Below are 24,745 nucleotides of genomic sequence, written 5' to 3' on the forward strand. Positions count from 1 at the left end.
TTTTGTTGTTTTGAAAAAGCTGCTTTGACGTTTAGCGTTGATTCAACAAAAATTATGATTTTCAAATCAACAAAACGTTTTGTTGATTCAAATATGCCTTATTTTTCTGCGTGTACGGTTGGTTAAATTTAAATGAACTCGAATCGAAAAAGTTTAAATAACTCAGAAATAAGTAATTTTTGACAAGCGTGTATCTTACGCACACCCCTGCACTAAACAAGATCCACAAAGAAAATAACAAACAAAGGAAGTGAAACACGTCGAACTGTGTTTGTGAGTTGTGTTGTGACAGCACATAACAACAACAACTCCTAGCATGTTATCGGGAGTAGTTTTCTGAAAATGTACGCTAATGGCTACAAATACTGGCTTGCCTACAAGAAAGGCACCTCAGGGTAAGTTTATGGAGCGATTGAAGGCCGTTTCTTCAACTACAGCATCATCAATTTACACTACCCACACGGGGAAAGAACCGATGGCGAGAAAGAAGCATTCTACTACTTATAAATAGAGATCCTACCGGAAGTTGAGCAGCAACTGCTGGACCGGATCTCACAAAACGGATTTTCTAAAATCCTTAGGTACTACCGGTGCTGTCGCTACAAAACAAACTGCCCGGGGCGGTGCGTTATGGACGAGGACGGTGTCATCCGGAACACCACCGTCCACAATCACCCTCCGGAAGCGGATCGCGTCATCGTGGACCACTTCCGGAAGGTGCTAACGCAGCGAGCCGCCTCGGAACGAACGGATCTGCACGTGATCTATCTGGAGGAGGCCACCAATCGACATTCGGATGCTTCGCTGCTGTACACGTTCTCGCAGGCCGAGTCCTGCATGCGGAAGGCTCGCCGGAAGCAGCATCCTCAGGAACCGACGAGCATTGCGGAGCTGAGGGAGTTTTTGGAGAGTTCAGAATTGTTCAGGATACACAGCGGGTCCAGCCGGGAAGCGTTCTATCAGAGCAGTTTGGAGGTGCAGGACGCAACCTGTGTTGTGCTCTGGCATAGCAGAACCGTGGAAGCGGTGGGAAAGATGGACGAAATTTACGTGGATTGTAGCAGTTTGAATCGGTATCATCTAGTTGTTGGTGTTGCGGGTCATAGGAACAGCTGCGTTCCTGTGTTTTACGCGATCATGACTAACAAGACCTTCGCTGGGTTGGTTGCAATCTTCTCGTACATTCGAGAACGGCTTGGTTCTTTGGTAGAACACGCACTCATCCTGACCGATGCCGACTGTTTGGTTCAAAACGCTCTGGAAACGTCTTTTTCAGAGGCAACCGTTAAGATTTACTGGTATCACTACACGGAAGCGGTGTTGAGGCGAATGCGCCAACTAGGCTTGGGTCGGGAAACCACCAAAGGACACTCGTGCAGTGCGTTGCGGATGCTGCTGGTTCTACCGCTGCTTCCGGCCAACTACATCACCCCCGGATTGGAAGCTCTAAAGAAGTGGATGCAGGACAAGCAGGTATGATAGCTGTTTCTTTGTTTTTAATTGCAATTATATTCTCAACTCTGTTGTAGATTTTTACGGAAAAATTCTGCCACCTGTGCGACTTTGTGGAGCAATCCTGGATTGGAACCGTTGGCGCCAAGAAGCTGTCCATGTTTGGTCAAATGCAGAGCACTTCCGGTTCGGCAAAGACCTTTCTCAAAGAGCTAAGTAATCAGGACATCGCTCAAAGTAACACAATCTGGCAATTGCTGGAAAGCCTTACCCAACTGGCCACCAAACATTTCGTGAAGCTTTCCAAACGCAACAAACGACCCCTGAACACCGAGCAGCCCGCAAAACAGCTGAAAAAACTGCAACAAGTACAAGTAACTGTCATCAGCAACGCCACTCAGCAGTGGATCAAAACCGCTGTCCATCTGAGGAATCCGCTGCAGTTCCTGCAACTCTGCAGTCATTGCATCAATGACTCGCTGATCATGGAATCGATTCCGGGAGTACCTGCTATGTCCGGTAGCAAAACGAAGGTGCCTTCTACGGTTGAGCTGGTTCAACAGGTGCAACAAACACCTCCTATCGGCATTCCAGCGAACGATCCACCTCCGTTGGCGTTCTTTCCCAAGGTTGCGGTACAGCGGACTGAACGAGCGGTCCAAATAAGCTACAGTCGGACGGAACCTCCGCCTCTGGTACCGATTTCGACCTGTAAAATTCCTCCATGACCTAATTAAGGAACTAATCTTAAGAAACTGTGATATAGAAGTACACCGCAACAGTCTTAAAAATTGTATATTTTAACGAAAATAAAGTGCATTGATGATCTAAACCAGCTTAAGGTAGATAATTTTCCGCCAATGTTTCCAGCTGGTTCTGCTGGGCTCGTTTCATTTTGTAGGTTCTTCGTACCGGTTTCTGTTGCTGTTTGCGCGCTCCGGATAGGTTGGCAAAGTGTTGCTCCAGGACTGGTTTGATTTCGAGCTGTGAAAAGAAAGTTAAACATTGTTTAATTTTTTAGTGGATAAAATAAAAAAAAATGAATAATTTTTATCTGCATTACAATGGATTTAGGGGAAATATACCCATTTTGTCACACTAAACCATTCAACCTCATGGACGTAATTTTTGAACGATCTCATATTTCTCGTATTTCCCCCAGATCTATTCTAAGGCAAGGGTCTTATAAAAAACGTCAAATAACATCAAAAACGACGGATTAAGTCAGGGCTGAACAACGTCCGGACCGCGGGAAGCTCAAAGTTTTTTTAAAGTCATTCCAACCTTCCGTAGTAACAATTCAATAGGGCGAATCTGCGATTGTAAACAAGCAGTCTATCCCTTTTGCTCAAGTGACAGTTCACGTCAAGTAAAAGGCAAGGGAATGATGAAACAAGGAAAATCACAAATCCGTATAAAAAAAATCAATATTATTCAGTTGAACACCGATAACACGATCAAAACATAAAGTGGACAAATAAGGCTCACCTGTGTGCAGTATAGTCGTTCACAAAGCGGCCTCAATTTAGAGCTGTCAAAGCGGAACCAATTTACTGTTTGCACAATGATTCTAAGAAGTGGCAAGTATTGTAATTGTGCTATTATTTATTTTGTCAGGAATAAAAAAAGTCGAAAGTCGGTTTTCGAAGTCAACAAATCTCAAGTAGAGGGTTGAAATCGAGATTGGCATAATTCGTCGCTAATATTTTAATAATCGCTGTGTCTCACGCAAAACCTTTGTTTATGACTCTTTTTGAAGAGAAAAAACGTTGTTATGGTTTCGTTTTAGCAACCTGCCAAAAATGTATGGACTTTCGTAACTTTTGTTGTCGTGGATCAAACTTACTTTTTGCTCAGGTATTTAAAAACGTGGGTTTTATAGAAAACCTAGATGTCTGGGTATCAAAAGATCGGATACTTTATGCCCTTTCAGATGCCACATAGGTTGACATTTGAATCGTGGACCGGTTCAGATGCTGGCGGATTTTCCGACTACGTAATTCCGGGTTTTTTTTTTATTCATAACTTATTTTTATTAGGTCCTTTTAGGTACTGCGACCAGGTTGGGGTAATTCCGGGTTGGTATGAAATTCCAACGAAAAATCTATTCTAGCGACACAAAGACCCCCAAACGGTGTTATACCCACTCCAAAATGTTTATTTAGCAATTCTATGGTAATATATTGACATTTAGTTAAATTGAAAGTTTACAAAATTAAGTTTAGATAAGTTTTATATAAAATTTTCAGAGTTATATAAACTTTTATACTAAGCGATTAGTAAACTTTATATTCAATCCAAATTATTTTTTTATCAGTCAAGGATGTCTTTTGGAGTTGGGAGACTGGATTTTTGGTGATTTGTCAACAAATAACTTTATTTATGGTAATTTTACGAAAAGTGTACAAATTTTTTTTTGCACCTTTTTCGATTTCTGTAATAGTATATATGTAATATAACTTTTTATAGAAATCATCTTTTCGTGAGCTTTTTGTAGCAAAATGTTCGGCATGAGTTTCTGAACAAAACGTAGTACTAGGTTTTTGTCAAACTTTAAATTGTTTACATGTCTCATCACAGAATGTGCATAGGGCCCAAGGGGTGTAAATACTTTTTTTACATACTGTATAGAGAATGCTCTTGCTGGCACAAAATAAGAGAAGAGAACTCACAATATTCGCTCTGATATTTTGGTGCAAGAATCATCAGATGATAGTTTTTTTTATATTTACAACACTGGTCAGGACTTTCTTTCACCATGAAAAACAAAAAAAAAACACATACAATATATTCGACAAAACGGCAAGCTGGTGTGATAAAATTGCGCGTACATTTAGTTTTTTTTTTTTATTTCATTACACAATTTCAACCTAACAACATTGAAACACAACAATTGCAATAATTTAAACAGAGTCTAGCTTTCTCATATGGGTAGTTGGGGTGTTGTACACAATCTGTGCCTTCTGACTATTTCGGAGCTGCTTGCTGATTATAACACTGACTGACAACGTTTTCTGCTAAATTGAATCTAAGTGAGAAAGATAGGCAACAATTCTGCTACTGAGATTATTGTTTTAACGGTCAAGCTTCTAATAGTACCAATTGGAAAATTGTAACCTACAATTGTATTTTCTGATCTTGTTTTGCCTTAAACTATTTATAAATTCTTAGCGTATCTTTGTAGTTTCTGGCTCTTTAAGAGCCGTAATTATTTCGATTAAAAAGAGTACGATTACATGTGGGGTGACTTTAGGGCTGTCTTAACCTAGTTGCTATTGCTGCATGCAATCGAAAGAAAGTGATAATTCTGAATGATGTACTTATTGTCACGATGCAAAAAAAAACGATCGAATTAGTAGTTCGTCAACACGCGGAGCAGCGTGGGTTCTGTTCAAATATTTGCCGCTTGAAACCGCGAGTAACACGAGCGTTAACCCTCGAGTGGCTGGCTGCAACGTGTCACGTCTCTACCTTCAGCCATCTGATTGTAGAAGGGGGAGGAAATCAGATAACATCATTGTCGCTGCACAATCCCTCCCTAGATCGAGAGTCGAGTGCTCTCGAGTTGATTTATTGAATTATTTACGCGGTCAGCGGCTCTGCCCGTGGGGCGGCAATTTCGTGCAATATTTGCAACTATGACCGACGGTGGTGGAATTTGTTTCTCTTTTTTGGGAGGGGGAGCGCAAAATGTAATTACTTTAAACAGCTTTTCTGTTACTTTCTGTGTCAGGGGCGGTCACTCGACATGACCTGGGCGCTCCCTCGGATTCAAGCTCCTGTGTTCGATTCTACAGCGTCTGGTTGTTCTGATTGTGATGTGATGTGATTTGTGCTGAATGCTCCCGATGACGCTGCCTGTGTTGGGTTTATTCCACTCGGGTTGGCGCAGCTGAAACGGGAATGTAATGTGATAAAATAAGCGTTTGATGGGAATCGTGTTTGTTTGACACACTGGTTTTATTCTTGTCCGTCTTCTTCATTCAAAATATTACTCATTAAATTAAGATTTGTAGCCTGTCAGAACAGATTAATCCAAACATTAAAAGTCATTCAAATCATTGTTTTAATCCAGTTATAGTGTGAGAAAAATTACTTTACTCATTGGCTTGCTATGTCTTAGAGGCAAGCATGCAATAAGAGGGTCAATAAAATAATATCAATCATGACTATCAGTTTCGCAATTCGCAATTTTCAGTGTAAGAACAGGCCTTGACCGATCTTATGCACCAGGTTCCAGACGAACACGCACTGCCCTTACACCTACATCTCACCCTTGCTCTGAGTCAGTACGAGCAACACGCTAGAACACGCTTTGAGTGTTCGTGCCAGGCATGCACCCCTTCTTTTCCGGTTACGCATTTTAACTCGGCCGGGGGTGGTACATTACGTAGGGTTTGATGTAAGTATAAGCGCCTAACCATTTAAAGTGTGCCTATCAACTTTTATTAAAGCAAACACTGTTTTATTTTTAGTTTGAATTCAAAAATTAGTTGTTATTTTACTGTGTTTTGTTTTCTCCTGAAATCTTTCCTAGTGTTGAGTCGTGTTTATATGTTGCTATTTCTTTTGTCGCGGTGTTTTGTTACTATTTTTAAACCTAAGCACTTTACAAAAAAAAATCAAAATTACAATAGTAAATTATTAGTAATATTTGTGTTAATTCTTTGATCATTCCAAAAATTGAGTAAGGGCTCGAATCTCACTTGTTTGAAGAAAAGGGTGAAGATTGAAAACAATGGACAGTGAAAGAAATATACGATTTGAAGAATCAATATTAAAAGAAAGAGAGTAATTTATGAAGTAGATAAAAAAATTAACCATAGTTAATAAATAGAGGTAACAAACAAGCTTAGATTGTATTAAGTGCAATTTATAGGGCAGATGAAAAATAATTCAAACAGATAAATAAAGATAAACAAAATTGACATCTCTGCCAAATTAAGGAAACAGACAGTTTGTTACAGCAGCATCAATTAGTAAATAGAGAGGAAAAGCGTTGAGAAATAAGAGAATCATGAAAGTAAAATCGAAAACAAGTGGACGCTAATAAACAGAAGGCGTGTTAGAGTATCAGTGAAACAAAATAAACAGAATATAGATGGTAGATAAAAACGGAAAGAAGAGAAACCCCGTTCTGCGACGCTCAAGTACATCCACAGCAGTTGACTCAACATACTGCGAATCAAAGCAATACCGTCTACAATCACAAATTACTTCCCTGTCCCACATTTGCGCGCCCCTTTCTTTTAGCCGTCTCGATTCTGACCCGCGGCGGTCAAAGGTTTACGAGCCGTTTCCACAGCCCACCAGCAAGGTCACACTTTTTCATCATGATGACGAAACTAGTGCGTCCATCCCGGGAATTCCCGGGATTTTTCCAAAACCGGGAATTCCCGAATCCCGGGATTTTTTGTATTTTGTCCCGGGAATTCCCGAAATTGGGAAAAATATAAAAAAATTCTCTGGAAATTTAGGTTTTGTTGTTGAAATAGATGAACAACGATAAAAAAATATATATTAAGCATATATCCAGGGTTTTTTAAAGGTCCTACAAGCTTTTACGTTTTCATATGTTTATAGGACCTATCCAAACAAGTTATCAGCATTAATTTGACTTATGAAGCAAACTTGTAAAACAAAATACCGATCCGTAAATTGCCTAGCGATCTAAATATTTTTTATCAAATTTTATATATTTTTGGAAAGACTAGTTATAATTATGATTTTAAATTTAAAAAATAATATCATTTTAAATTATTTTTCATGAAACATTTTTGGCAACTCAAGACAAATGTATCGAATTAAGACAGCTGTTTTAGTCATTGTTTTTGCATAATGTTTCAATTATTTTGATTGATTTCGGTTAAAACAGGAACAGAGCAAAACAATTAGTACACCGATCTCCAAATGAACTGCTCTAAAATCTCCTGTACCTAATTAGACTGTAGTCCCGATTTTCCCCTAGTTGGCGGTAATGACTTTAAGACAACTTGATTAATAGTTTTTATATACATGTCTAAACTTATTCAAAATTTAACTGTTATAATTTTATTTGTTGTCTTTTTATTTGTTATTTTAGACATTTAAAAAGAGGCTTTTCTAGTCATGACAAGTAAAAAAATGTATTTATAAGAGACTTATTAAATTTGAATCAGATTGGATAAGATACAAAATAACAAACCAAAGCTCAACAAAGAACAAAAATAATCTTTCAAGCTATCTAAAAACTGCTATCCTTTTTTAGGTTGAAGTGTAGATTACCACCAATGAATAGTATTGAGCTAATTCTATGAATTTAAGCTTGAAAAACATGCAAATATAATGAAAACATAGATTTTAATACTGTTTTAAAAATTTCCCGGGATCCCGGGAATTCCCGGGATTTCGAAAATATTTTTCCCGTTTCCCGGGAAATTCAAAACCCGGGAAAATTGGACGCCCTAGACGAAACCAAGCCAACGTGGAGGTAAGAAAATAGGACACAGGACAAGGAACCAGAGCTATACTGTCCTGATCAAGAATGATCTAACAGGACTACAGACGTAGTCAGTGACGCTCCTTCTAGGATGTTCCTCGCCTGAGCGTCAACTGAAGAGGTATCATCAGCATCATTCGCCCTTGGCCTGCAACTAAATAAAATTATCGAGAGAAAATTAGTTTTTTTTTTTTTCTCATACCGTTTAGTCAAGATTTGACTAAATCATCGTGTTCTTGGTACGCCTTCCTTTTAATTTTCTTCTTTCCAAAAAATGTGCCAATATTTACTAAGAGCAAATCTCGGAGACTTCGGACGATTTTTTTTGTATTTATGTTTTTTTTTTGCATCGCACAGTGTTTGGAATGGCAAAATTAAGTGGAATAAATTGATAACTCCTTTATTTGACGTCCTATCCAAATGGTGTCTTCGGAAGAGTTGTTGTACTTGATAAGGGCTATCTTTTGAAGTTATTGACATACAGGGTGATGACCTTCCAGGGTGTTAACCAAAAACTATCTTTGTTGGATGACGTTGTAGGGCTTTGGTGTCTTGGACAAAGTTGTAGAGGAAAAAAATTCATGGAAGTTTGTCGAAGGCGCCAAATTTGTAGCTCTTAATATACTCGAGATATACGCCATTTTTACAAAAATGGTCCAAAAAAAGCGCTTTTTTGGTGATACCGTCAGTGGGGGTGACATTGGGTCTGGGGGGTGAGATTGGGTCAAATTGATTTTTTACGGATTTTATCATTTCTCATGTTCTTCTCAATGAAAATGAATTCTGTTAAAAGGGTTGTGTAGGGGACATCTTAAGATGACTTCGCTGAAAAAATCTCGTTCCTAGAACAAATCCTGTTATTTTGGCAGATGTCTAAAGTTGGGGTACGTTTTTGGCCAAAAATGACCTCTCGAAAAATCATTTTTCTAATATTATTGTTAGAATTGCTCGAAAACTACCCAAATATTTGAAAATCTCCACTTCAAACATTGTAGCGTGTCAATACGATTCCCTCGAACAAGAAACGCTGTTGGATGACTTGTATTTACCATATCTTTGTATTTCAGCATCATTTTAGTTTCATTTGACCCAATGTCACCCCCTCTAAGGGGTGAGATTGGGTCAATTTTCAAACAATTGGCATTTAAGGTAGTGTTCATCAAAATCGACCATATTTTGGGAAAATTCGCAATTCGCAATTCGCAATTTTCAGTGTAAGAACGGGCCTTGACCGATCTTATGCACAAGGTTCCCGACGAACACGCACTGCCCTTACACCTACATCTCACCCTTGCTCTGAGTCAGTACGAGCAGCACGCTAGAACACGCTTTGAGTGTTCGTGCCAGGCATGCACACCTTCTTTTCCGGTTACGCATTTTAACTCGGCCGGGGGTGGTACATTACGTAGGGTTTGATGTAAGTATAAGCGCCTAACCATTTATAGTGTGCCTATCAACTTTCATTAAAGCAAAAACTGGTTTATTTTTAGTTTGAATTCAAAAATTAGTTGTTATTTTACTGTGTTTTGTTTTCTCCTGAAATCTTTCCTAGTGTTGAGTCGTGTTTATATGTTGCTATTTCTTTTGTCGCGGTGTTTTGTTACTATTTTTAAACCTAAGCACTTTACAAAAAAAAATCAAAATTACAATAGTAAATTATTAGTAATATTTGTGTTAATTCTTTGATCATTCCAAAAATTGAGTAAGGGCTCGAATCTCACTTGTTTGAAGAAAAGGGTGAAGATTGAAAACAATGGACAGTGAAAGAAATATACGATTTGAAGAATCAATATTAAAAGAAAGAGAGTAATTTATGAAGTAGATAAAAAAATTAACCATAGTTAATAAATAGAGGTAACAAACAAGCTTAGATTGTATTAAGTGCAATTTATAGGGCAGATGAAAAATAATTCAAACAGATAAATAAAGATAAACAAAATTGACATCTCTGCCAAATTAAGGAAACAGACAGTTTGTTACAGCAGCATCAATTAGTAAATAGAGAGGAAAAGCGTTGAGAAATAAGAGAATCATGAAAGTAAAATCGAAAACAAGTGGACGCTAATAAACAGAAGGCGTGTTAGAGTATCAGTGAAACAAAATAAACAGAATATAGATGGTAGATAAAAACGGAAAGAAGAGAAACCCCGTTCTGCGACGCTCAAGTACATCCACAGCAGTTGACTCAACATACTGCGAATCAAAGCAATACCGTCTACAATCACAAATTACTTCCCTGTCCCACATTTGCGCGCCCCTTTCTTTTAGCCGTCTCGATTCTGACCCGCGGCGGTCAAAGGTTTACGAGCCGTTTCCACAGCCCACCAGCAAGGTCACACTTTTTCATCATGATGACGAAACCAAGCCAACGTGGAGGTAAGAAAATAGGACACAGGACAAGGAACCAGAGCTATACTGTCCTCATCAAGAATGATCTAACAGGACTACGGACGTAGTCAGTGACGCTCCTTCTAGGATGTTCCTCGCCTGAGCGTCAACTGAAGAGGTATCATCAGCATCATTCGCCCTTGGCCTGCAACTAAATAAAATTATCGAGAGAAAATTAGATTTTTTTATCTCATACCGTTTAGCCAAGATTTGACTAAATCATCGTGTTCTTGGTACGCCTTCCTTTTAATTTTCTTCTTTCCAAAAAATGTGCCAATATTTACTAAGAGCAAATCTCGAAGACTTCAGACGATTTTTTTTTTGTATTTTTGATAACTCCTTTATTTGACGTCCTATCCAAATGGTGTCTTCGAACAAGGGGTTGGAAACTCTTAGAGCTATAATTATTAAGTCAACCAGTATATCAAAATATATGTTAGTATACTTATTATTTCCTTTGCATATCGCCAGTATACTTACCAATATACTGAGAGTATCTTAATATACTAACAGTTTATTGCTTTTCGGTTAGTATACTAACAAGTATACTGGAATATCGTTATTATACTCAGTATTTTAAAGAAATATTAGAGTTTCCAGCCCCTTGTCTTCGGAAGAGTTGTTGTACTTGATAAGGGCTATCTTTTGAAGTTATTGACATACAGGGTGATGACCTTCCAGAGTGTTAACCAAAAACTATCTTTGTTGGATGACGTTGTAGGGCTTTGGTGTCTTCGACAAAGTTGTAGAGGAGAAAATTTCATGGAAGTTTGTCGAAGGCGCCAAATTTGTTGCTCTTAATCTACTCGAGATATACGCCATTTTTACAAAAATGGTCCAAAAAAGCGCTTTTTTGGTGATAACTCAAAATGTTACATTTTTTACCGGCCTGCTTTGTTCTGAAAAGTTGTTTATGACATAAAATTACATATCTTTGCCCAAGACAGCAAAATGTGTTGAGCCTTTATTGAGGAGTTATAATCATTTTTAAGTGATTTTGAGCCTATTTTTAAGTTACTATGTTTTCAAAATTGTACTTTTTGGCGCAAAACCGAACAATGCACCTTAAAGTACACACTTTCAACTACATTTACTGAACATATCTCCATGTCTATCGATGTCTATTTTTAGATATCTCAATTTGAATTTGTCTGTTTTTAATCAATTTATTTATCATTTTTATGCGGAATCTTCTTGAAAACATGGTAACAGAGGCGACTCGTGCCCGAATGTAGTACCTGTTCAATGATATTTTTTTAAATTCTTTATTATAAAGTTTTTCAGCCGGAGGCTGGTTCAACTCTTTTGGATCATTTGACTTCGTGCTTGAAGTCGACCCGGTTACAATATTGTTTTTAATAAATATTGTTCATAGATCGTAGTAAATTTATGAATCTTTATTTTAAAAAATGTCTTTGAAGCTTTTATCTTTCCAAATGGCTTTTATTTTTACGTTTTATTATTTTTATACTATTAAAATTTTCTGTTTATGCAAATAATTGATTACACGTATGATTAAGACTTTTTATCCCGTTAAAATGTATTTTTTAGACTTAATCATTAGCGTGGTGAATGAAGAAAAATAGAGCAATTGCTCTGCTATCCTTATCAAAATTCAAGGGAAGTTATTGAATATTGTACAAAATTTCAAAACTATTCATCATGACGTTCAGAAAAAATACCACATCCTTCACAAAGGAAAACTGTTTGTTGGGCTTTTTTAGGCCCAACAAATATTGAGCTAACTTGGTTAAAAATTAAATTGACATTTTACTTTATACTTTTTAGAACCAGGTCGTATCGCTTATGTCCTCATGGTTTTGGAATTCAATTTCTGAATAAAAAGAAGGGCTTCTGATGTTAAAAACAAAACTATATTGACATGAATCCGAGATAATTAAAATATTTGTTTTTAGCATCAGTGAAAAAAAAAGTTTTCAGGACAAATTCATGCTACAATATATGATAATAATATATTCAACTAGAGTGAACCGGACCAACAGTCTGAATAAACACAGTCGTTTTTGGAGCATTTAATGGCATCAACTCTTAAACTTTTTAGGACTGCATCCGCTTTAAATACAACCATCCTGAAAATAAAATAACGATCATGGTTGAATCTACTGTCATAGTTCTTCTCATGTGTCCCGAGTCTGGAAAAAACACAGTACTTTTTTGTTTCAATTGTTTCAATTCAATTTATCAATCACACTATCTAAACTTAACATTACATCACTTTCCAGTAGAGCAAGAATCCACTAGTAACCAAGAAGATCGAAGAGGTTCAACGCGCGCAGTTGAACATTTCAGTTTTAAAACAAGCCATCACCAGCTCGATCACCAGTCTGCGCAAAACAGCCTGATGCCTAAAAGTGCGCCAAATATAGAGCAATATCTGTGGTGCTCTCGCCCTCTCTCATTTATTCATGCTCTCAACGTGCTGTCAACGCGCTGGCTTGTTTACCTTTTGCAAGCAGCTCCCAGCAGAGCTGAGCGAGCTAAGTCAGCTGGGGCCTGGGGGTGGCATTTCGCTCTCTCCCAAAAATGCTGTCAGTTCACGCTCTCAGATTGAACCAGATTTACCAACACATCGATAATGCCGCTGCGTATGAATAGGAAGCTCTTTACATGTGTTGAATTTTTTCCGTATGGAGATTTTTTCCCCGACGTTCAGAGGGTCGGTGTGAACGCGACGAGCATTTGCGCGTGGCCCGCCAGGCTGACTCGCTTTAGTATTGGTGGGATGTAAAGAGAGGTAAAGAGTAAAGGGTGGCGGGCCAATGCTTTTTTGCAGCGCTGCTGAACATAGGGCGTCGATTTTGTTAACGTATATTCAAACAAAAATAGTAATTGTATGTTGCTGGTTGAAAAAGCACCGCGGTAATTAAATAAAAAAAAATTATCCGCTTGAAATCGGCTACCTGTTCAATGAACAGGTTGAACAGGTGGACGAGTCGCCTCTGCATGGTAATAATCGGTAAATTGAAGGGTAAATAGATCGATTTTTATGGAAAATACTATGTCAATGAAAAAATACGACAATCTTTCTAAAGTGACCAAATATAAAAGGAAATACTCAATTTTAAATACAATAATTCATAATTTTAACATACATTATTCTTGGACTAAACATGTTTTTATTCATAATTTTAAAATGAGTGTCAAAATTTTAAGCATAAACAATGTATTTTCCATAAAAATCGATCAATTTACCCTTCAATTTACCGATTATTACCACGTTTTTAATAAGATTCTGCATAAAAATGATAAATAAATTGATTAAAAACAGACAAATTCAAATTGAGATATGGGTCATTCCACCTGAAGTGTGCAAGAAAAAATGCAAATTTGAAAATTACCATCTCCGATTCTGCTCAAATTTGGCAGAGCTGTTGAGACTATCAAAACATGCAAAAATCCCGAATTTCATCCAAATCGGACCACCCCCTCCATTTTTGTACCCTCCCAAAAAATCGACTTTTTGGCGATTTTTGAGCAAAACCCCTATCTTCAAACGACGATAACTCAGGAACCGCAAATCATAGAGGGTCGGTCTTAGACTCAATTTTGAAGGAAATTGGACGTAGAATCCATTTCCGTGATCAAAATTTAGATTAAAATATGTTTTCTACCTTTTTTTAAATTTGATTTCTTATTTTTTAAATTTGACCTCACCATCGTATTCCCCGGCCAATTTTACATAAGAATCACTTATCGACAGAAAGCATTTATGTGCTAGCCCACAGGACAGAGCAAGAATGACACGCAATACAGGGCAGAATGGAATTCACACAGAGCTAGCAGGAAATTGCAATTGATCTTGTAAGTAACACTTCTTAAGAAAAAGTGTACGATACATTATCGTGTTAAAAATTATGAATTAACATGAATAAAACTCTCGTGAAGCATAATTAAGGAGGAGAATTTCTGGAAAAAAAGAAAGGCTTCATCCATAAAGTACGTCACGCTAAAATTAGCCAAAATTTACCCCCCTCCCCCCATTTTTTCACACTTTTCCTATACTTAAAACACTCAATGTCACACTTGCTCAGACCCTCCCTCCCCCCCTAGCAGGGTTGGTATTTTCTCATTTCCTCGCCGATGGCCGAGGGCTTTTAGATATCGTCCCTCGCTCAAATCATCAAATTTTCGGCGTTCTCCCAAAACTGCATCAAGAGAGCGAAGCGAAAACGACGCCGATGAAATAGCGAGCAATGAACATACCGATGCGTAAGACGGAAAAAAATCTCTCACACAGCCAGTCCCCTCGCTCAAAAAGCAAGAGAAAGAGCAATCGTGAAATTCTCTCGCCCGTAAGCCCTGTAGAAATGAGTTCATTTGTGTGCGTGAGCTCCAGTGTATGTATACAGCAATTTCGTGTGCGTGTCTCTCCGGTTGGAACGATAGTTCCATCCGAGCCAGCGATAGGGTATTTCTCGTCGATGTGATGGGCTTTCGATATTCGCGATAGCAAGCCGACCATCACTCGGCTGCGAAAGAGAAGAGAAGTTTCAAGAGACGAGGAACGCACCGAAATATGCATCAATGATAGTGCGATGGTGATGGTTTACCTACCCTGCCCCCTAGACATACGTGACATACTTTATGGATGACGCCAAAGTATAAAACTGAAAAATGTGAGAAAATCACAAAGATTAATTTGATTTATGATCTGATTAAGATCAAATTCAGTTGTGTTGGGTTCTTGTTTTTGATTATTTTTGTTTGTCAATCATTTCGAAATCTTGGAAGACGATGCAGCTGTGTCCACATGTATCAGAAAAATATGTTTTTGTTTTTGAAATTAAATGTATCAGAATTGAAAAAAAATTATCAATTATTCAGATGAAACTGGCTCACAATATAAAAAATCGGTTTTATATGATCAATCTTTCAAACCGTATGGCAGATTTTGAAGTTTTTGCTGAATGGCACTATTTCGCTACCGCACATGGCAACCCATGAGAATTATTTCATCTACTACAGCCAGCTCTACATTTATTCTTGCTTTAAATAAAAGAAGAAATTAGGAATTAGGAAAAATATGAAATTATATTATTTTCATATTTTTCCTAATGATATGAAAATGATAAAATTAGGGGAACTATACCCTTTCTCAGCCTATTTCTATTATCGGCCTATCAGTACTTTGATCATGAATTACAGCTTATATAAAGTGTTTTTGACTGTTCCAAAGTAATAAATAGCTCAAATAAAAGTGAGCAAGCAACTCTCCATTGTTGAAACATCTGAAAATGTTGATTTAATAGCAGAAACGGCAAAAGTGATGAGAATTGGTCGAACGGCTTAGTGTGATTAAAATGGGTATATTTCCCCTATATTGTAAAAACGCTGTAGCATTTGCAAATAAATATTTAAAGTTCAAAATTTACTTAATATGGTTCAAAGACACTGAGATCAGCAAAAACAATGCATTTAAAATTACCCAATAAATAATTTTAAACAAAAAAAAGATTGTTCAAGGGATTAATTATCTCAAAATCGTATAAAAAAATAAAAATAATTCATCATACAGAACACCAGGTAGTAATTATTGATCAACGCGCCCAAGTGCTTCTAGCAGATGCGGCGAGTGTAGCTAATTTAGGTAATCTCAAATACTCAAAACTTTAAAATTCGATATCTCTGGAACACAACATATTCCTTTCAGTCGATAAGTGATTCTTATGTAAAATTGGCCGGGGAATACGATGGTGAGGTCAAATTTAAAAAATAAATAGGGCTGTTTTGAGATACGGCCATTTAAAGTTTTCAATTGCGCAATACAGGTAGAAAACATATTTTAATCTAAATTTTGACCACGGAAATGGATTCTACGTCCTTCAAAATTGAGTGCGGTTCCTGAGTTATCGTCGTTTGAAGATAGGGGTTTTGCTCAAAAATCGCCAAAAAGTCGATTTTTTGGGAGGGTACAAAAATGGAGGGGGTGGTCCGATTTGGATGAAATTCGGGATTTTTGCATGTTTTGATAGTCTCAACAGCTCTGCCAAATTTGAGCAGAATCGGAGATGGTAATTTTCAAGTGCTGTTCCGCTTCGGGTGGAATGACCCATATCTAAAAATAGACATCGATAGACATGGAGATATTTTCAGTAAATGTAGTTGAAAGTGTGTACTTTAAGGTGCATTGTTCGGTTTTGCGCCAAAAAGCGCCATTTTGAAAACATAGCAACTTGAAAATAGGCTCAAAATCACTTAAAAATTGTTATAACTCCTCAATAAAGGCTCAAAACATTTTGCTGTCTTGGGCAAAGATCTGTAATTTTATGTCATAAACAACTCTTCAGAACATAGTAGGCCGCTAAAATGCTAACATTTTAAGTTATCACCAAAAAAGCGCTTTTTTGGACCATTTTTGCAAAAATGGCGTATATCTCGAGTAGATTAAGAGCTACAAATTTGGCGCTTTCGACAAACTTCCATGAAATTTTCTCCTCTACAACTTTGCCGAAGACACCAAAGCCCTACAACGTTATCCAACAAAGTTAGTTTTTGGTTGACACCCTGGAAGGTCATCACCCTGTATGTCAATAACTTCAAAAGATAGCCCTTATCAAGTACAACAACTCTTCCCAAGACACAATTTGGCTAGAACGTCAAATAAAGGAGTTATCAATTTATCCTCTTAGGGAAAGTTGTTCTAAATTTAATGAATGAATTGGACAACTTTTGCGCCTTCCACATGTAAATAATTGAAACAGTTGGGTTTTTCCATAGATTTTGACGATTTTTCCCATGGGTACAAACTTCAAGCGATTAGGGGAGGGGTTCTCGTGGTCAGAATGAGCTCAAATTTGGTATTTAGACTAGTGATGGGTCTATCTTTAATTTCAGGGGGTAGCCCCGAAAAAGCCCGGATTTGGACCACCCTAAATTGCTCGTTCACGACAGTACGACCCCTCTTATCAGAGTATGTAAAGAAAGACAATGCGCGACGACCAAGAGAACCAATAAATAGTTATCGCGATGTTTATCAGCAAGAGTGGTGACATTCCCACACAATTCGCAACGGGTGATTTGAAAATTGAAATTGTTTCAAATTTCTATTAAACTATAATTATGAACCTTCTGCTTTGAAACCAAACCAATTTTAATAACACACTTCTTGCCACTTTTCCGCCACGCCGCAGCATAGCTAGACGGTATTTCAAAAGCACGCAACCGCTTTGAAACGCGTGTTTCACTTTTCAGTTTTCAAAACAATCTCACACTCATCAACAACCGATGAGTCAGCGCAAACAACCGACGACACCGTCAGCAAGAGCGGATGCCGAAAATTTTAAACAACATTTTTAACTCGAATAAAACCAGTATCGGTCACGCAAAGGTCACCCACACACACTCACCTGCGGTAGGGCCTCAGTTGGCCAGAGTCATCGGTTCCGCCGGGTAGTACCCGTCGGCGCAGGCCACACTCTCGGTGAAGCTGTTGTAGCTGTGGTCGAGCGGGTAATCCGCGACGACCTCCATGCTGGGCACGCAAATGCGCGCGTACCGCTTGATGAGGTCCGCCCAGAGCGAGGGCTCCTCGAGGAGGGGGTTCGTGCCGGCCTGGAAGTACGAGCCCCAGAAGCGGGACTGGAGGTAGCGGGCGTCCGGGTGGGTCGGGGTTGGGTGGTCGCGCATTCCTTCCGCGGCCATCTCCTCGACGATGGCGATCGTGTCCGCTTTGGTGAACTTGGACGGGGTGTACATGTCCTGGATGAGGTTATCGCCGATGTAGAGGTAGCTGGGGGATTCCTTGTGGGAGAGGCGCTGGAGGAGTACGGTCAAGTCGCGCCAGTTGCCTTGCGAGTAGACGTGGTTGCGCTCGAGTTGGGAGGGGGTGAGCGGGTCGGTCTCGGTGGAGCCTTCCATCGCGATGAAGGGTTTGGCACCGGTGAAGAAGCCGGGCTTTTTGGCGTAGCCGACGACCACGTCGAACAGTTCGGGCCAGTCCTGGCCGAGCGCGTATGACGCGGTGAAGTTTGCAAAGTCTACGTGAGATCCGGTTACGAGGAACGTGGTTTTGGTCTTTTTGAGTTCCCTCAGGAAGGAAATCAGCTTTGGCGAACTTCGCTGCAGATACTTGTCCGGGTTCTGCTTCAACGCTTCGAAGTACCCGCCAATGTTCTGGCCGAAATGCTCGCGCGAGTACATGAACACCAACGCGTCCAGAATGTCCGGCCACACGTTGTAGTTCCCTATCCGCTCGTGGGCAGCCTCGTCCAACGTATCAATGATCCGGCCAAATATCAACGTCGAACAAATATCAAAATAATCCAACACCGTTCGGATCTTCTCCGACAACGGCCCATTCCAAGCCACCAGCATGTTCTCACAGTACTCCGTCGTCACCTCCCACTTCTTCTCGTCCCCGTAATACGCAATCACCTCCGCCTCGGCCATCCTCTTCGTCCCGTGCGTCGCCTGGTGGATCGTCCCATCCGGGCCCAACTTCAAAATGTTCCCACGCTGAAAGTCAATAATCAGCCCCTTCTGCAAAAAGTCCACATCCGGCGGTTCCAGCAGATACTTCCCCGAGTACCCGCGCTGCTCCACCAAAAACCGCGACATGATCCCGTACTCCAACTCAATCACATTCCCAACCCGATACCTCAGCAGCGTATTGTCCAGATCGAACCCCACGCAGTCGTAGTCCGCGAAACGAAACGTGTCCGCCCCGGTCATGATTCTGTTGGCCGAATACCGCGAATAACACCTCACTCCACCCAACTGAGCCTGTTGCTGCTGCTGAAACTGTCGCCGCGGAACTGCTGATCCTGCTGCTGCTGCCGCTCTAAGCCCTAGTCGTAACAATACTGAAGAGGAGGTGGTCGTTGCGGCGCCAGCTAGAAGGAACGTTAACGTTGGAGGTCGCATCGCGGTGTGGATCGTCGCGCGGCGCACAAATACAGCGATGAGGGGGGGGAGAGAGCACCACGCGGTAGCACGTCAACACTCGCGGAAATGCTCTCGTTTTGAGGCGAAGTTTTCTCTCAGCTCGCGCGCGCCGAATTGAAGGGAACGTGGTGGTGATACAGGGGCTGTAGAAAGAGTGAGGATAAGCGGTTAGTGATTTGAATATACATTAATTATTATAAGAAGATTCGGTTTATGCATAGTCTTTCTATCTTAAAGTTCTAAACCCAACAAAAAAATCTTAAAGTTAGTAGGAACTCATTTCACAGTGTTAAAAAGTGTTATATAAAGTTGTAGGCAACTGCCTTTGTTGATGTATATCAGCCCTGCCCATCGTCCGGCCCGCAAGCCGGATCCGGCCCGTAAAGCCATTTTATACGGCCCGCGACGGCTTTTCAAAATAGTTCTATGACCGGCCCTCAACTCAAGGCTGTTCATGAAATATTCAACTAATAAAATGAGTGTATAAATAAAAAAACTGTTTTAACTAAAATTAAATAAGAAACATTCTATTTGTTTTTTTTTTGCTTTTGCAATAAAATGTTGCTGTTCCAACATTTATTTGAATTTGTCTTTTGTTTTTCAAAATCTAACATTCTTTATAATTGAAATTAATTCTTATCATTTTTAAATTAAACATTAAACTGAAAAATGGCACAGGAAACTAAATTATCCAATTGGTTGAAATATAGATTTTTTGTCAAAAAATTATAAAAAGACACTAAATTTAAACTTCTTTCAGTTTTTACTCTCTTTACTACAAATTGATGCTTTTCTGTTTTGAAGAACATGATTCAAATTTATTTTTTTAATAAATGCGTAAGCAAAAAATATTGAAATTTTTGAGAACAACTGTTAAAAAGCAAATAATTCATACTGAAAAGAAAGATCATTGCAAATATTTATTTCATTTATGAACAAAAACATATCAAAATGTGTCAAGAAATCAGGGAACAGAACTTTTTTTTTCATAAATTTCAATAGTTTACTGAAATTTGAGAAGTAACGAATTTTAAACTATTCAATATACATTTTTAAACATTTTTAAAACCATTTTGAAGTATTTTGTTTTAAATTTGAACAACAACGTAAATTTTTTTTTTGTAAGGTGATTTTAATCCAAATTTAGTTTTAATAAATTTTATCATGCCTCATTGATTTTTGAAATATATTGTTGTGTTGGAGAAATTAAGCTTTTGAAAAGTTTGCAACGACAAATGATTTTTTGATATTTTTTTATAATCAATGATGATAAAACACATTTTTTACAGATATTTTTTTCCTAAAACCAAGAATCTTATTTGCAATAATAGTTTATTGATTTGTTTACTTTAAAAGAACCTTTTCAAAATTATATTATGGGACCATTCATAAACCACGTGGACACTTTTTTGGTAATCTCGAACCCCCTCGTGGACAATTGTCCATACAAAAAAATCTTTTTGTATGGAGCATGGACAATCGCCATACCCCCTAAAGTGTCCACGTGGTTTATGGATGGTCCCTATGGACAAAATGTTGTCTTCTTTTTCAACTTTTGTCAAACATTAGTTCCGGCCCACCACTCCATTCGAAAAATCAGATCTGGCCCGCAGGGCCAAAAGATTGGGCACCCCTGATGTATATTAGGGTGGAAACGGTTTTCAAAAAGTTCTCCCATCATGTTTTAGTATGGTTCCCTTTGTAGGGCATGTCCATAGGGGCTCTCATGTCAAATTTCAGCGCATTTGGTTGTAAATTGGCTTCGCGCATCAGGGTTAAAGTTTACTTGGGATATAAATATGGGATATTACGTCCTACAGGTCTGGGAAAATCAAGCATCAACTTCTGGTATGGTCAGGCCTAAGGGGAATGGTCTGGAGAAAACTTTTCCCGAGGAGAGCATATGGATTCGTTGTACCTAGAGCTGGCGCATCGGCAAAACATCCTATGTCTACGAAATCAACGGTTTTCCCTGCAAAAGCATCAAATTTTCCTTAGCATGCTATGAAAGCTTTGTGCCACAATAGCTCAACTTATCTCAGCTTATTTTTCAGAGTACAATGACCCTTTGTACGACCACAAAGAGTTTAAAATGGATTTTTAAATCAATTTTGAAAAAATAACCTCGCGGTGCTTCTTGACAGAAAAGCTCCTACTTGACAGCTCGTTCCAAGGGGAACAAAGTTGATTCATCGAAAAAATGTTGTCTAGTTAAAAAAGAAATTGCATTAAAATGAAAAAAAGTGATCAGAAACGGTTTTTAATGTTGTTTTTTACCGTTGTACATAAAAATTTACATAGGGCTTTAGTACCCAATTATGGCATTCAGAATTTTGTTCATATTTTCACGATTTTCATTGATTATGATGTTCACAGATTCAATAAACTAACAAACTGTGTTCTTTTTTGTAATTTTAAGCGAAATAAAAAAAAAATATAAAAATATAAAAATTTTAATTACAAGCCTAGGTTTCAACATTCGGATGAAAAAAATGTTTTAAAATGCATTTTACAGGCGTACAGTTGCTTACCAATCATTAGTTTTAAAAATATCAAGGTATTGACGGATTTTTGTTTTCGCAAAAAAAAAACTTTTCGTGGGACTGTACATTGGTATTTCATGAAAATTTAAAATGTTATCAAAGGAGTTCAAACATGCTGAATATGATTACAAACGCGGGAAAATGCATTTTAACTGGTTTTCAGTTGATTAAACTTTAATTTTCATTAAAATTTTGAAGTTTTTCGAAAAAATATTTTTTGTGCCCCCTGATTATTCAGGCCAACTCTGAAGGGGGGGGCGACATAAACTTTGAAAAATATTTGCAATGGCTTAACTATGGTCTGTAAAAATAATTTTGAGATTCGGCCTTTTGGGATTCGGCCTTACGAGAATTCTGCTTTTCGAGTAATTCGACCTTTTGAATTTCGGCTTTCCGGGATTCGGCCTTTGAGATTTGGCCTTTCGTAGGAGACCCATTTTCTGTAATATGAAATTTTGTGATTTTCTACATGTATGTAACCCCTTAATTTAGAAGTATTGAAATCAAATTAAAACCGAGAAGTATTGAAATCAAATTATTACCGTATAGTCCAATTTTTCCGAGTTTTGAATTTCCCGGGAAACGGGAAAATATTTTTTGAATCCCGGGATATTTTTTAAACAGTCGTAAAATTTATGTTTTCATTAAATTTGTTATTTTTTCAATCTTTAAATTTAGAATCAGCTCAATGCTGTTAATTGGTGATAATCTACACTTCAATCTAAACAAGATCATTTTCGAAAATTGTGTTTTGGATCTAAACTTCATTTTTAACATTTAATTTAACAATATTTTAGAGCAAATTTAAAATTATTTCAGACTAAATTTCTTAAAAATTTCAAAAATAAAAAATTGCACATTCACCATTAAAATAAAAAAATAATTCTGACAATATTAATATTCAATTAATTTCTTTGACTGGTCTTTAAAACTTTCAATACTCACTGTTTTATGCGACTTCCCAAACACAGCTCCTCTCGAACAGAGCAGATGACACCAAAGGTTTACGTAACGTCGTTCTTCGATGTATTGTATGCTCTGACGATAAACCTTTTTTCACTGGTTCTGATTCTCTCAACTTTACTAATCACACTTTTTCATTCTCTCTTTATCGTGTAGGGCCTTGTTTCTCTCCGACAAAGGTCACACACAAAGCACCGAAATTCCACTAATTTTTCACTGTTTTGCGTACGTGTTTATCACTTTTCGGTTTTCTGTCTGCCATTGACCCTGATTAATCCTTCTTTCGAGCTAAATACAATCACTATCCATTAATACAATCTCAATTTGTTCGGGCGCTGTTTGATAACACACCTGTTTTCATCACAAGACTCCAACTGAGAGTAACAAAATCTAATACTTTGTCCAGCACCAGTGTGAGACGATCTTGGTACTAACTGACAGTCGTGACACTCTTCATTCATGTCCCACTTTTAATTGTGTGTGATTTGTGCTCTTGGGCAATGTTTGTTGTTTGAGGAAAATTTCAAGGACGTTTCTAATACTCATTTGCGCGACGAACGACTATACGAGTGACGAACATACAGAAAATCGACCTTTTATGAGAGCAAAACAACGATAACAACAACTGCCCGATGACAGCGAGAAATGTCACTTTGACTGATGGAATGTTTTGTTTGCACCTTAACATCTTGGCACATTGGAACAGAATTTGTTAAATCATCACTGTATTAACAAATCGCGTTTTTAATATAATGATAAACTCGAATTTAATTATTTAATTTAGCTACATTAACTTTGTAAATAGCACAATGTCAGTGCTGGTTTATATCTTGGCAATGGAAAATGAATCTATCGGTGTATTTAACTTACCTCATCCGGAATGTGAATGTACCGAATGTACCTCGGGTAGATCATAAACTCGTCCATCCTAAACTGTTTGCCCAGCTCGTCGATGTAAACTACATTTTCCATGGAAATGTTCATAAACCTAAATCAAAAGAATCAAACATGTTATAAAGCTCAAACATTCGAAACAAAATTATGTTACCCATCGACGTTGGTGATTTTGCCGGCGACCGAAGTTTCGTTCCGCAGATCGATCAGAATGTTTCGATTCACCAGGCACTGCGTCAGGGCGGTCAAATCGTTGAACGAGTTGTACCGCTCCTTCTTGTCAGTCATGCGACTCATTTTGAGACCAAAACTATTAGAATGTTCACTAGAAAACTTAAATAAAGTATATCAAAACTTGTTAGCACGAAATTTGTTTATTTTGGTTTGCGCCTTTTCTTTTTTGAAAGTGTCTTGTTTGTGGATTATGTGGATCGCGTGTTTCACGTGTTTCACGTCCTCAGATAGCCCGATCAGAATGAGCAAATTGTCATCAAGGGTTTCATAATGAAACATGCATTGGGTCTGAGCAGGGGGGCTTGTGTTGACTACAGGCAGCTTGCCCGTGGCCAACACAAGCTGTCAACTTCGGCACCAGAACGAAAGGGAAATGTTAACTTCGGCTCCATCACAAAAGAACAGCTGCTCGTTACGGAATCAAAACAAAGCAACTGCGCACTGTAAAAAAAGTACAAAAACTGCTGGCATAAAATGGAAATAAAGTAATTATTGTTTTTATGTAAAAATTTACCGCAATGTACGTTTAAAAGTTAGTGTATGTTTGTGAGGTGATTTTTATCAATTTATTTGCAAAATAAACTACTAAAGTAGGGATTGTTAAGCACACATCGGGCCGATGACCTCATTTTAAGTTGTACTTTTATCACATGAAACGTTTAACTTAACTACTGTGTAAACTGTGACATTTACTCACGCAGAAAAAAGTTTTGTAGAATCAGCCTGTAAAAAACGGAATCGACGTAACACCTTATAATGTGGCCCTCTTAAACCTTGCGGTTTTGTCAACGGATCCACAGGCGTGTATCGTTCTTTTTGCGACAAGACTCCGCCTCCCGGGTCTCCTAAGTGTGAAGGTATGGGCACGGGGAGAGGGCACCGAATACCT

The 24,745-nt window shown here is 38.2% G+C and overlaps 3 protein-coding genes across 3 annotated transcripts; 1 reads left to right on the forward strand and 2 right to left on the reverse strand.

Moving 5' to 3' along the window:
- Nucleotides 1-277: 277 nt before the first annotated feature.
- LOC119768909 lies at nucleotides 278-2,287 on the forward strand. Its single transcript, XM_038260698.1, has 3 exons — nucleotides 278-395; nucleotides 582-1,473; nucleotides 1,530-2,287. The coding sequence occupies exons 1-3, from the start codon at nucleotides 343-345 to the stop codon at nucleotides 2,178-2,180; spliced, it is 1,596 nt and encodes a 531-aa protein (XP_038116626.1). The 5' UTR covers nucleotides 278-342; the 3' UTR covers nucleotides 2,181-2,287.
- LOC6042271 (U7 snRNA-associated Sm-like protein LSm10) lies at nucleotides 2,216-24,024 on the reverse strand. Its single transcript, XM_001851356.2, has 3 exons — nucleotides 23,777-24,024; nucleotides 23,599-23,716; nucleotides 2,216-2,436 (listed from the first exon to the last, which is right to left on the reverse strand). The coding sequence occupies exons 1-3, from the start codon at nucleotides 23,917-23,919 to the stop codon at nucleotides 2,290-2,292; spliced, it is 408 nt and encodes a 135-aa protein (XP_001851408.1). The 5' UTR covers nucleotides 23,920-24,024; the 3' UTR covers nucleotides 2,216-2,289.
- LOC119768910 (5'-nucleotidase domain-containing protein 1) lies at nucleotides 4,241-23,350 on the reverse strand. The gene is made up of 4 exons (XM_038260699.1): nucleotides 23,080-23,350; nucleotides 22,711-23,016; nucleotides 17,686-19,365; nucleotides 4,241-5,344 (listed from the first exon to the last, which is right to left on the reverse strand). The coding sequence occupies exon 3, from the start codon at nucleotides 19,199-19,201 to the stop codon at nucleotides 17,699-17,701; it is 1,503 nt and encodes a 500-aa protein (XP_038116627.1). The 5' UTR covers nucleotides 19,202-19,365; nucleotides 22,711-23,016; nucleotides 23,080-23,350; the 3' UTR covers nucleotides 4,241-5,344; nucleotides 17,686-17,698.
- Nucleotides 24,025-24,745: the final 721 nt, after the last annotated feature.

The sequence above is a fragment of the Culex quinquefasciatus genome, chromosome 3 (assembly GCF_015732765.1).
Source record: "Culex quinquefasciatus strain JHB chromosome 3, VPISU_Cqui_1.0_pri_paternal, whole genome shotgun sequence".
Lineage (NCBI taxonomy): Eukaryota > Metazoa > Arthropoda > Insecta > Diptera > Culicidae > Culex > Culex quinquefasciatus.

Excerpts from the sequence above, each read along its gene's own strand:
- LOC119768909 (XM_038260698.1), top strand. The coding sequence starts at position 343 with ATGTACGCTAATGGCTACAAATACTGGCTTGCCTACAAGAAAGGCACC. Across the intron at positions 396-581 it reads TACAAGAAAGGCACCTCAGG|GTACTACCGGTGCTGTCGCT; the intron begins GTAAGTTTATGG and ends TAAAATCCTTAG. Across the intron at positions 1,474-1,529 it reads AGTGGATGCAGGACAAGCAG|ATTTTTACGGAAAAATTCTG; the intron begins GTATGATAGCTG and ends ACTCTGTTGTAG.
- LOC119768910 (XM_038260699.1), bottom strand. The coding sequence starts at position 19,201 with ATGCGACCTCCAACGTTAACGTTCCTTCTAGCTGGCGCCGCAACGACC.
- LOC6042271 (XM_001851356.2), bottom strand. The coding sequence starts at position 23,919 with ATGAGTCGCATGACTGACAAGAAGGAGCGGTACAACTCGTTCAACGAT. Across the intron at positions 23,717-23,776 it reads AAAATCACCAACGTCGATGG|GTTTATGAACATTTCCATGG; the intron begins GTAACATAATTT and ends CTTTTGATTTAG. Across the intron at positions 2,437-23,598 it reads ACATTCACATTCCGGATGAG|CTCGAAATCAAACCAGTCCT; the intron begins GTAAGTTAAATA and ends TTCTTTTCACAG.